General features: G+C 40.0%; 1 protein-coding gene across 3 annotated transcripts in view; it reads left to right on the top strand.

The window, feature by feature from the left end:
- The window catches only part of GFM2 (GTP dependent ribosome recycling factor mitochondrial 2), a 65,356-nt gene that overhangs the window by 45,643 nt on the left and 8,177 nt on the right, over window positions 1-11,536 (top strand). For all 3 annotated transcript variants that reach the window (XM_070056889.1, XM_008274542.4, XM_008274543.4), the window contains 2 exons: window positions 4,002-4,078; window positions 8,291-8,429. In XM_070056889.1, the coding sequence (XP_069912990.1) occupies window positions 4,002-4,078; window positions 8,291-8,429 (216 nt within the window). The remainder of the gene's footprint in view (window positions 1-4,001; window positions 4,079-8,290; window positions 8,430-11,536) is intronic.

Raw genomic sequence — 11,536 nt, forward strand, 5'->3', positions numbered from 1 at the left:
TTTAATATGTTTTTCTCCTCTCAAGAAGAAAAAACATGTTCTTTCTTGATTGTCCCTTTTAGCAGACCAAATATTGCCTCTCTGCCATAAACATCTACTATCAATAATACTGTAATTTGACATTCTGAATCATAGACCTATGATTTTTAAAATCTACTTATTCTTTGAAAGAAAAGAACCATTACTTAAAATTTCCTGTATAACTTATTTCAAATAATTTTACATTAGTCTAAACTTAGACGTGCTTAGTGATTAGAATCTTCAGGTAACACATAATTCTGTTTTATTTTTCTGTATGCAACTAAAAAAGTAGTTGGGTGATATTCTAGTATGTTCAGAAGTAGTTAATTTTTTTTTTTTTTTTTTTTTTTTTTGGACAGAGTGGACAGTGAGAGAGAGAGACAGAGAGAAAGGTCTTCCTTCCGTTGGTTCACCCCCCAATGGCCGCTCTGGCAGCACGCTGCGGCCAACACACACACTGTGCCGATCTGAAGCCAGGAGCCAGGTGCTTCTCCTGGTCTCCCATGTGGGTGCAAGGCCCAAGGACTTGGGCCATCCCCCACTGCCCTCCCTGGCCACAGCAGAGAGCCGGACTGGAAGAGGAGCAGCGGGGACAGAATCCGGCGCCCCGACCGGGACTAGAACCTGGGATGCTGGCGCCGCAGGCGGAGGATTAGCCTAGTGAGCCGCAGCACCAGCCAGAAGTAGTTCATTTTAAAAACTAATTTCTGAAATGATTTAGTCTCCTGAGAGCATAGAGTTTGTTTTCTGTACATTTGTTTCAAACCAGCTACTGTAGGAGATGAGCAATCCATTCTTGGTTTTTATTTGCCATGAACTTACTAAGTTTTCATTTAGTCAAATGATTTTTAATGATGTTTTCTATGCAGACATTAAAATAGCAATCATTTCATTGTAAATAATCAAAATTTCCAGATTACTGACAAATTATTGAAAACAAATCTATGGGTAATAAATGTTAATTAGAACCGTGTACTGTGGTATAATTATCACACAGTTTAACAGGTAGCAAAAATAGATGCTTGATATTTCTGAATTGTGTTAATTTTTCTGCTGTATTCTAACTGACCAATATTAAGAATGCATCTTTTATAAATGGGTGCTAATTGGTAATGAAAATAATTTAGTAATGGATTATATAGGATGTTGATAATGAAGCTGTATGTTTTTGCCTGGATTTTTTTTTAATTTTTTTTCTTTTAACATTCATTTATTTACTTAAAAGTCAGAGTTACAGAGAGAGATTGATTGATCCTATATCCACTGATTCACTCCCTAGATGGCTATAACAGCCAGGTCAAGGCTGGTCCAGGCAGAAGCCAGGAGCCAGGAGTTTCATCAAGGTATTCCTTGTGGGTGGCAGGGGCCCAAACGCTTGGGTTATATTCCACTGCTTTTCCTAGACCATCAGCAGGGAGCTTGATCGGAAATCGAGCAGTCAGGATGAAAACCGGTGCCCATAAGGGATGCCAGCATTCACAGGTAGCAGCTTTACCCACTGTGCAACAACACTGGCTCCTGGATTTAAAAATTTACAAGTCATTTTGTTTTACTTTGAACAACATAAACCATTGTTTCAGTTATATGAATCACAAAGCCGTGTTGTGGCATAGCATATTAAGCCTCTGCCTGCAACACCAGCATCCCTTATGGGAGTCATTTTGAGACCCAGTTGCTCTGCTTCCAATCCAGCTCCCTGCTGTGTGCCAGGGAAAGCAACAGAGGATGGCCCAAGTGCTTGGGCCCCTGCACCTATGTGGGAGACCCAGAAGAATCTCCAGGTTCCTGGCTTCAGCCTGGGCCAGCCCTGGCCATTGTGGCCATTTGGGGAGTGAACCAGCAGATGAAGATCTCTGTCTCTCCTCTCACTGCAACTCTGCCTTTCAAATTAAAAATAAATTAAAAGTAATATAAATCAGCAAGATCTTATTTATGGCAAGAAATATTCTGTTAAAATGTTGTGCTGTAACATAGTAAAATGTACGTGTTTTCCATAGTTTTTTATCAGTGTGAAATAAAACTGTATTATGACTTTAAAAAAGAAATTATCTAAATTAATGCCCTTTATCCTTGAATATGAATATCTCTTGAAATTGTTAAAACTTAGGTTCTGACTCAGTAGATCTAGATCTTAAGATACTGCAGGCTCCAGGTAGAGCTAGTGTTATTGGCCCTTAGAACCCCCCTTTGGCCGGCGCCCTGGCTTACTAGGCTAATCCTCTGCCTGCAGCGCCAACACCCCAGGTTCTAGTCCCGGTTGGGGCGCCAGATTCTGTCCCAGTTGCTCTCTTCTAGTCCAGCTCTCTGCTGTGGCCCGGGAAGGCAGTGGAGGATGGCCCAAGTGCTTTGTCTCCTGCACCCGCACGGGAGACCAGGAGGAAGCACCTGGCTCCTGGCTTCAGATCGGCGCAGTGCGCCGGCCACAGCGCACCGGCCATAGCGGCCATTTGTGGGGGGGTGAACCAACGGAAGGAAGACCTCTTTCTCTCTGTCTCTCTCTCTCACTGTCTAACTCTGCATGTCAAAAAAAAAAAAAAAGAACCCCACTGTGAGGTATGGATCAAGAATGGCTTTGTCCATTAGAAAACGTGATCCACATGTGTAATTTAAAGTTCTGTTAAACCCATATTACAAAATTTAAAGAAACTGAGATTAATTTTAATAATATATTTTACTTAACCTTGTATATCAAAATATTATTTCAATGTGAAATCATACAAAAATGTGTTAATGAGGAGCAGCATTTAGCTTCTCATTTAAGATACCCAAATAGCACATTGGAGTACCTAGGTTCTATTCCTGGCTCTGGCTGTGGACTCCGGCTTCCTGTTTATGTATACCCTGGGAACCAGCAGTGATAGCTCAAGTTATTGGGCTCCTGTCGCCCACTTGAGACCGGGACTGCATTACTGGCTCCCAGTTTTAGTCCTGCCCATTGTGGGCATTTGAGGAATGAACCAGTGGAAGGAAGTACTTTCTCTGTCTCTCTCAATCAACCATAAAAATATATTAAATATAAATGAGATATTTTACATTCATTTATTCATATATAATCTTTAAAAACCTGAGGCATGTATTTTAGATTTGTAGCATGTGTCACTTCAGACTAGTAATGCCTACAAATGGCTACCATTTAAACTGCACAGGTATATCTAAGAATACTGCAAGTAAGACTGATAAGTTTGGCTCATTAAATATTAGCTAGTTCTTTTTTTCAACTATTCTTTATGTCTATAGAACTTCTGATATCTTTTTTAAAGGGTGATTATCCTTAGTAATAAATTTAAATATCACTTTACTGTAGATGTATATGGTACAATAATACATTCCTATTCTGTAGTTGTGATAATTCATCATTGAGTGATTATATTAGTATCTTTATTCACCGTGTAATTCTCACTTCCTTTTGCCATTTTCTCATTATTGCCTGTGTTTCTGAATAGATTTTGCTTTTTTATCAACTCCTAGATTGATCTTTGCAAAATATAATCAGATTGATGCCTCTGTTAAAAATTTCAGTGGTTTCCCAGTGCAAATTCAAACTTAATCACCATGGTTTATAAGAGCTTCCACGATATGATCCTACCACACATCCTCCCTCATCTGTTGCTACCCTTTCTACCTTTTGCACTCTAGTCTCTAGCTACTAGCCTTCTTGTAGTTTTTCCAACAGTTTTTGCAAATTGTTTCTTGCACAGCCATTCCCTTAATCGGGAATTATTTTCTTCAGGATTTGGCTTACAGGTTTCTTTTCATTTGTGTCTTATACCCAAATCATGATGGAAAGGACTTCCCATATCACTCATTCTCAAGTAGCCTCTATCACTTTTATATCATTATGTTTTCTTCTCTCTGAGGTATTTATAGCTATATTAAATTTTGCTTTGCAAAATTTGCTTGTTCAACTGTTTTCCCTACTAGAACTTACAGTAAGTAACTTGAAAAATGAATTGTAAATAATGATGTTGTTTATCACATAGATTTGGATCATGCATTGAAATGTCTTCAACGTGAAGATCCCAGTTTGAAAGTGAGACTAGATCCTGACTCTGGACAAGTAGGCATTTATTACTTTATTTAGCCTTTCTATATTGCGTTTGTGTATGTATGTGTGTGTGCATATAACTAAAACATTGATTGGTCTGTGCCCTTAAACAAAACATTCTTTTTAATCTTTCATAATATAAATTTGTGATTATTTATGTTGATTCCCAAGCTAAATAGATAAATTTCTCTTACTTCCTGTTAGGAAAAGAGTTGCAGATTGGTGCCACCCCACACAGGGCACCAAAATGTTAGGAAAAGAGTCGCAGAATAGAGAGGACACAGTGTACAAATTTATAAAGGTGGATGACTGTCACTTCCCCACTTTTGGAGGAAGGACACCAGACCGGATGCTGTCCGTGTCCCCCCCCCCCCCCCCCCCCCCCCCCCCCCCCCCCCGGCATGTTGTCTCTCTCCCCCTTTTATAGTCCTCTCCCACCAATCCGTGCTCTGCTGCCCACATGCTGAGCAAGGCACTTTCTTCCAAACAGGGGTTGGGTCAGGAATCAGCTAATTAACGAAGCAGCTGTGTAAGATTTGTTTACTCTCTCTCAGCGCCATATGGTGGGAGATCAGACGCATAGAATTAGTTTCAGTCCACAGTCTCAGTACTTATTTGTCCCCCGGGGTGCCCCGCCATGTTGCGGGAGATGGACCCTGCTCCCCACAGGTGACCAGCTACCCACATGCACATTGATGGAACACGTGGCTGAAGGCCCGACCCCCAGGGGCTGGGCCTTTTTAAGGAGGGCTAGGGCTAGGGTGGGGATAGGGGGCTGCAGGGGGAGGGGAATTCCTGGAACGGGGCTGGGCCTTGGGAACCTGGAAAAGAATGCAGGGTCTGATGTGAGACCCAATTGAGATTCAAGGGCAAGGAATACATTCCAATGTTTATCTGTCTTTTGGGCAATGAGCAAGAATGGCTGAAGCTTATATCTTTGTTCCATCACTTCCCTATTATAGTAATCTACTTCACATATATAAACTACTCCTCAACATTTTCCACCTTCCATTTGAGACTTATGAAATACTAAGATAAGGTTTAACCCTTTAAGGCTTCTATGCTTACAGAAGAAGCATAGTAGAGGGAGGATTGGAAGATGCTGCTAATGTTGGTAACATACCTAAAAAGATAAGAAATGATAGATTATAGTCTAACAATGTGATAGGAAGTAAAAGATTGGGGAGTAGGTGCTATGGTATAAAGCACAGTAGAAGAACAGACATTTTCAAGAAAAGATCAAATTAGCTGGCATTGTGGCTCATTTGGTTAAGCCACTGCTTGCAACTCTCACATCCCATGTTAGAGTGCCACTTCAAGTCCTAGCTATTCCGCTTCTGATCCAGCTCCCTGCTAATTAACCTGGGAAGGCACTAGAAGATGGCTCAAGTGCATGCCCCTGCCACCCATGTGAGCCTGGCCCAACCCTGGCTGTTTGGGGAGTAAAACAGCAAATAGAAGAAAAATTATTAAATTACATTCTGCCTTCTCTTTTTAGAAGGGCGGAGTATATTATACAAAAGACTTAGAAAGAATTTCTTAAAACCAAAATTGCCTTTAAAAGAATAAACTGATTTAGTTTATCAGGAAAATATAGAATACTCAGTTTTCCAAAATGGAAGCTAAATGAGGGGTAGTGATTAATTTAATTGATCCTGATGGGTACGATGACAGTAAGTAAAATCAAGCCTTTTTTTTTTTTTAAGATTTATTTATTTTAAAGGCAGAGTTACAGAGAGGTACAGACAGAGAGAGAGTGAAAGAGAGGTTTTCCATCTGCCTGTTCACTCCCCAGATGGCTGCAACGGCTAGAGCTGGGCTGATCTGAAGCCAGTAAAAGGAGCTTCTTCTGGGTCTCCCACACGGGTGCAAAGGCCAAAGAATTTGGGCCATCCTCTACTGCTTTCCCAGGCCATTGCAGATCAGAAGTAGAGCAGCCGGGACTCAAAACAGCACCCATATGGGATGCCAGCACTGCAGGCAGAGGCTTTAACCACTATACCACAGCGCCAACCCCCAAAACTTTATATAAAAAAACTTTTATTTTAAAAGTGACAGTTTTTTTTTAAAAAATTAGCAAATATAGAAGTAAAAAAGAATTAAAGTCCTTTTTTCTGTCCCTTATCCCATTCTAAGAAGATTAATATGAAAACTTGGTAAATAGCCTTCTACACATTTTATTTTATTTTATTTTACAAATATCTGTTCTTATTTGCTATACAGAAAGTGTGTTATATATGTGTTATATACAGAAAGTGGATATATAAACCATTTTATCTGTTACTTTACAATTTGCTTTTTTCCCCCAAATAATTCACTTAAAAAAAAAATTGGGGCCATTGCTGCGGTACAGCGGGTTAACGCCCTGGCCTGGGGCGCTGTCATCCCATGTGATCGCCGGTTCTAGTCCAGGCTGCTTCTCTTCCAATCCAGCTCTCTGCTGTGGCCTGGGAGAGCAGTACAAAATGGCCCAAGTCCTTGGGCCCCTGTACCCACATGGGAGACCCAAAGGAAACTCCTGGCTCCTGGCTTCAGATCAGCGCAGCTCCGGCCATTGTGGCCAGTTGGGGAGTGAGCCAGCAGAGGAAGGACCTCTCTCTCTCTCTCTCTCTCTGTCTCTCTCTCTCTGCCTCTCCTCTATGTAACTCTGACTTTCAAATAAATAAATAATTTTTTTTAAAAGATTGATTTATTACTTTAAGGCAAAATAACAGAGAGAGGGAGAGACAGAGAGATAGTCCATCTGCTGTTTTTACTCCCCAAATGGCCAAAAGGGGCTGAACCAAGCTGAAGCCAGAAGCCTGGAACTCATCCAGATTTCCCTCATGGGTGCCATCTTCCCCTACCTTCCCAGATGTATTAACAGGTTTGGATTGGAAGTGAAGCAGCTGAGACTGTAAATGGCACTCCAGTAGAGGATGTTAGCATCACATGGGGTGACTTAACAGTGTACCACAAGGCTGCCCATGCACACAAATAATTCATTTTTTAACTATATTAACAAAGTGTAGCAATCATATGCCCAGTAATTTCTTCTTTTAAAAAAATTAGTATTTTTATTACAGCAAAAGGATACAAATTAAAAGCAGCCAAAGGAAGAGACACAAAGGGCAAAATCTGGGAGGGTTCTATATGCAAATCCTCCTTCATCCTTAGGAACATGTTATCCTCTGGCAAAGATCAGAGAAGCTCAGCTGAGCCATTAGTGTCCAGAGTTTTTATTGTGACTTGATCACATGCTGGTCATGTGTTTGACCTTTGGTCTCTAGCCTCCCTACAAGTTTTGGGCTAATGCTTTTAATGTCCATTTCAGAGGTTAACTGGTGTGCTCTAAAGTCCATGTCATAAATTTCATTAGTAAACAATGTGGACAAAGCCAGTAGGCAAACAAAGGCACTTCTATCAGGAAGGACATTTCAAGGGCCTTGAAATTTCTCTTAGTAGCTGAGAGCAGAGGCCATATCTTTCTTTGGATTAAATTAATTCTTCACTAAACAGAAGACATATAAATAAGATAGAGCAAATATGTCCACCTTGCCCTATGCTCTTTCTCATACACAAACATCTTGCTTAGGTATAACCATTGATGCTAAAAAGAAATAGATATCTCTTTGGTTTTAGTGAAAATTTGATGGTTCTTGCAAAGACCCAAAACAACATTGGCTCGAAACAAGTAAAAATCAGCGTCCATCTTACATGAAGGGTCAAGTTAGTATGGAGGTTTAAAGCTGTAAAGTGCCAAAATGGTTAGGAAATGCCCATATGGTTGGGAAATGTTTTGTCATCCCCCATTCACAAGGTGTTACCCTCATCTACATGTTTCAAGACAGTTGCCTATATCTTCATTGAGAAAAGAGCTTTACCTTTCTCAAATGCACAGTTCAGAAGTTGTCAGCATCAGTTAATTCATGTTATTTTGGCCAGAATTTACTTTTCTAGTTGAAAAGTATAATCTAAGCTCCGTGCCACCCATCCAACTAATAATTGAACTGTCATGGAAAGAAAATGGCTAAGTAGTTCTCTTGTAATAATGTATTATTCCAGTCAGAAAAGTAAAAAACAGTGTTTTGGTGAAAGAGCCTTCACCCTCACCAAAGAAAAAACTGCAAAAGAAATTCAATTCATAATTAATTTAAAAAACAATATTTGTCAACACCATACCTTTATATATTATTTTGTGACAAATGTAATTTTTTCCTTAATCTTTTATTTTCTTATAACCAGACTGTTCTATGTGGGATGGGGGAGTTACATATTGAGATTATTCATGACCGAATCAAGAGGGAATATGGACTGGACACCTATCTAGGGCCTCTCCAGGTGGCGTACCGAGAGACCATCCTAAGTGCAGTTCGTGTCACAGGTAAAATGTAAAACATTTAGTGCTGTTGCTGTTTTTGTTTCTTTCTGTTTAGGTGTTTAAAGTAGGGTTCACAGTCACTAACCTAGTGTCTTCTAGAAGAGGCGACAGTCTTTGTAATTTTTTTTGGTTGTTGTTTATTAGGACTTTTTGCTTGTTATAATGGCAGAATGCCCTATCCCATTACCACCCATAACATCTGCTGGATGAGTAATGCGTCAGACAAATGTGATCTTCAATGGTCATGGGATATAATAAGTCATTGAAATAGATGTCTTGTCCCAATCGTCACTGCTAGAACAAGTAGAAGAATTTTAATTCAGTGTTATTTTTACACTATAAAGTGGGTGAAAATCAATTCCAATATTTAATAGATATAATCCTATTCTGCTGGAATTCTTCAAAAAGTGTAGTTTTTGCATTTCTATTCATAATTGTGAGAACTTACACTTTTTTTAATATAACTTAATTTGGTTCCCTTAACTAAACTAACATAACAACAATTACTCTTCCTCACCTCTAAAGGAGAAAACATTAGCAGGTTTATAAAATAGTGTAGAAAAAAGATGTTTAGGGTAACCAGGTGTTTTTAAGCACAATTTGTAAAAAGTCTTACAATTTACTGAAGCTTAAAAAATTAAACAAGTAGAATATAGGAACAAAGGACATGAAGAGGCCAGCGCCGCAGCTCAATAGGCTATCCTCCACCTGCGGCACCAGCACACCGAATTCTGTCCCAGTTGCTTCTCTTCCAGGCCAGCTCTCTGCTGTTGCCCGGGAGTGCAGTGGAGGATGGCCCAAGTGCTTGGGCTCTGCACCCCATGGGAGACCAGGAGAAGCACCTGGCTCCTGGCTTCAGATCAGCGCGGTGCGCCATCCGCGGCAGCCATTGGAGGGTGAACCAACGGCAAAGGAAGACCTTTCTCTCTGTCTGTCTCTCTCACTGTTCCCTCTGCCTGTCAAAAAAAAAAAAAAAAAAAAAGACTTGAAGAGTTCTGTTATTTGTATATCTGTTAAAACTAAAAATCCTAGGAAAATATGAAATATTGTACATTAATATCTGAGCTAGTTAGAAGGGAATAGAAATTTCTAGTGATCAAAAAGGAAGTCTTACTGCACTTTTTACTTTTGGTCATGGTTCTCATAAAACAGGTTTTTCCGAAACAATAAATATTCTGCAGGATTCTGTACTTATCTCTGACTCCACACTTTAGAGCCACAGCTTCACAGAAAGAGTTGGGAAAAGTCTTCTGCACGAAAGCAGAGAGCAAGGAAACTTGTCTGGATATAAGGGCAGGGAGAAGTCTCTGAGAATTTACAAGTATAGTCTTCTAATAAAGGCTTTTAGCTTAAATTCATAGAACCCATATGACCCAAAAAATTCCAAACCAAGAAGAGTTTAGTATATAGTACTTATAGATTGGTTGTTTTTTTTTTTTTTTTTTTTTTTTTTTTTTTTGACAGGCAGAGTGGACAGAGAGAGAGAGACAGAGAGAAAGGTCTTCCTTTGCCCTTGGTTCACCCTCCAATGGCCGCCGCTGCAGCCGGCGCACCGCGCTGATCCGATGGCAGGAGCCAGGATCCAGGTGCTTTTCCTGGGGTGCAGGGCCCAAGCACCTGGGCCATCCTCCACTGTACTCCCTGGCCATAGCAGAGAGCTGGCCTGGAAGAGGGGCAACCGGGACAGAATCCGGCGCCCCAACCGGGACTAGAACCCGGTGTGCCGGCGCCGCAAGGTGGAGGATTAGCCTATTGAGCCACGGCGCCGGCCTTATAGATCGTTAGTATCCCAAGGAACCTAGAAAAAAGAGAGGGCCTCTCCAGACAAATTATCTTCAACCCAGGTCTATAGGAAATTCCACAAATAAGGAATATGAACTCAGAGTTAATTTTTTCTTAAATTACAGAAACATGAAAAAAAGCAGTTAGCAAAATGTCAATAGGAACAACAAATATCAGATCCCAAAGCTTCAAATAATGGAATTATGAGATGCAATGCAGAATCTAAAATAAGTATATTTGTTATTTTTGAAGATACAAAAGGGGATAGAAAGTATTAGTAAGAAACAAAAGACTTGGACCTAGTGTTGAGGTGTAGTGGGTAAAGCTGTCACCTAGCACTGCTGGCATCCCATATGGATGCTGTTTCATATCCCAGCTGCTCCACTTCCTATCCAGCTCTCTGCTAGTGATCTGGGAAAAATAGCAGAAGATGGCCCAAGTGCTTGGGCCTCAGCACCCTCGTGGGAGACCTGGATAAAGCTCCTGGCTTCTGCCTTGCCAATCCCCAATCATTGTGGCCCTCTGGAGAGTGAACCAGAGAATGGAAGATTTCTCTGTGTCTCTCTCTCTGCGATTCTTTCAAATAAATAGGTTTCAAAAAGAAAGGAAGAAAGAAAGAAACAGAAGACTATCAGAGTAATCAGGCAATATAAAATGGGACATGACAAAGAAAGGAAATACTTAAATACTAACAATGAGGACACAGGATCACCTTGAAGTAGCTCTACTGCCAAACTTGAAAGTCAAGATAATTAAGAGTGATAATTACAGACCATTGAGAAAAAAACAGGAATTCACAAGTCTATAGTGATAATACATTGATAAAGAACAGGAAGAAGGAGGAAGGTTCTTCCTCATAGTGGAATGCCAAGTGCTGACTCAAATACCAACGAAGAGGGCTGGAAACAGAAAATGCCCAGATGTCTCTCAAACATATGGAACAAAAAAGCAAGCTGCAGACTATATTTACTATAATAACAAATTCAAAATGAAGCAGAAATAAACTATGTTGTGTAATGAAACATGCATATGTGATGTAGCTCTAAAGAAATTTAGCAGAGTGATTATGTAAAAAATGTTGCTTCAGAAGGCTTTTAGGTACTGGTCATCTGTTTATTTAGTAGTTTCAGAATTCATGAATGCTCATTTTATTTTTATCTTATGCATATATGTTAGAATATAAAATATTTTGTAGTATAAAAATGAGTACAAAAAGGAATTGTGAAGAATTGTAGACAACTATTTGTTGTTTTGAATTTGAGTCATGAGTCATTGTCATGTGGCCAGTCACATAAACACAACAGTTTTGTTTTAGTAAAATATTGGGG

The sequence above is a fragment of the Oryctolagus cuniculus genome, chromosome 14 (assembly GCF_964237555.1).
Source record: "Oryctolagus cuniculus chromosome 14, mOryCun1.1, whole genome shotgun sequence".
Classification (NCBI taxonomy): Eukaryota; Metazoa; Chordata; class Mammalia; order Lagomorpha; family Leporidae; genus Oryctolagus; species Oryctolagus cuniculus.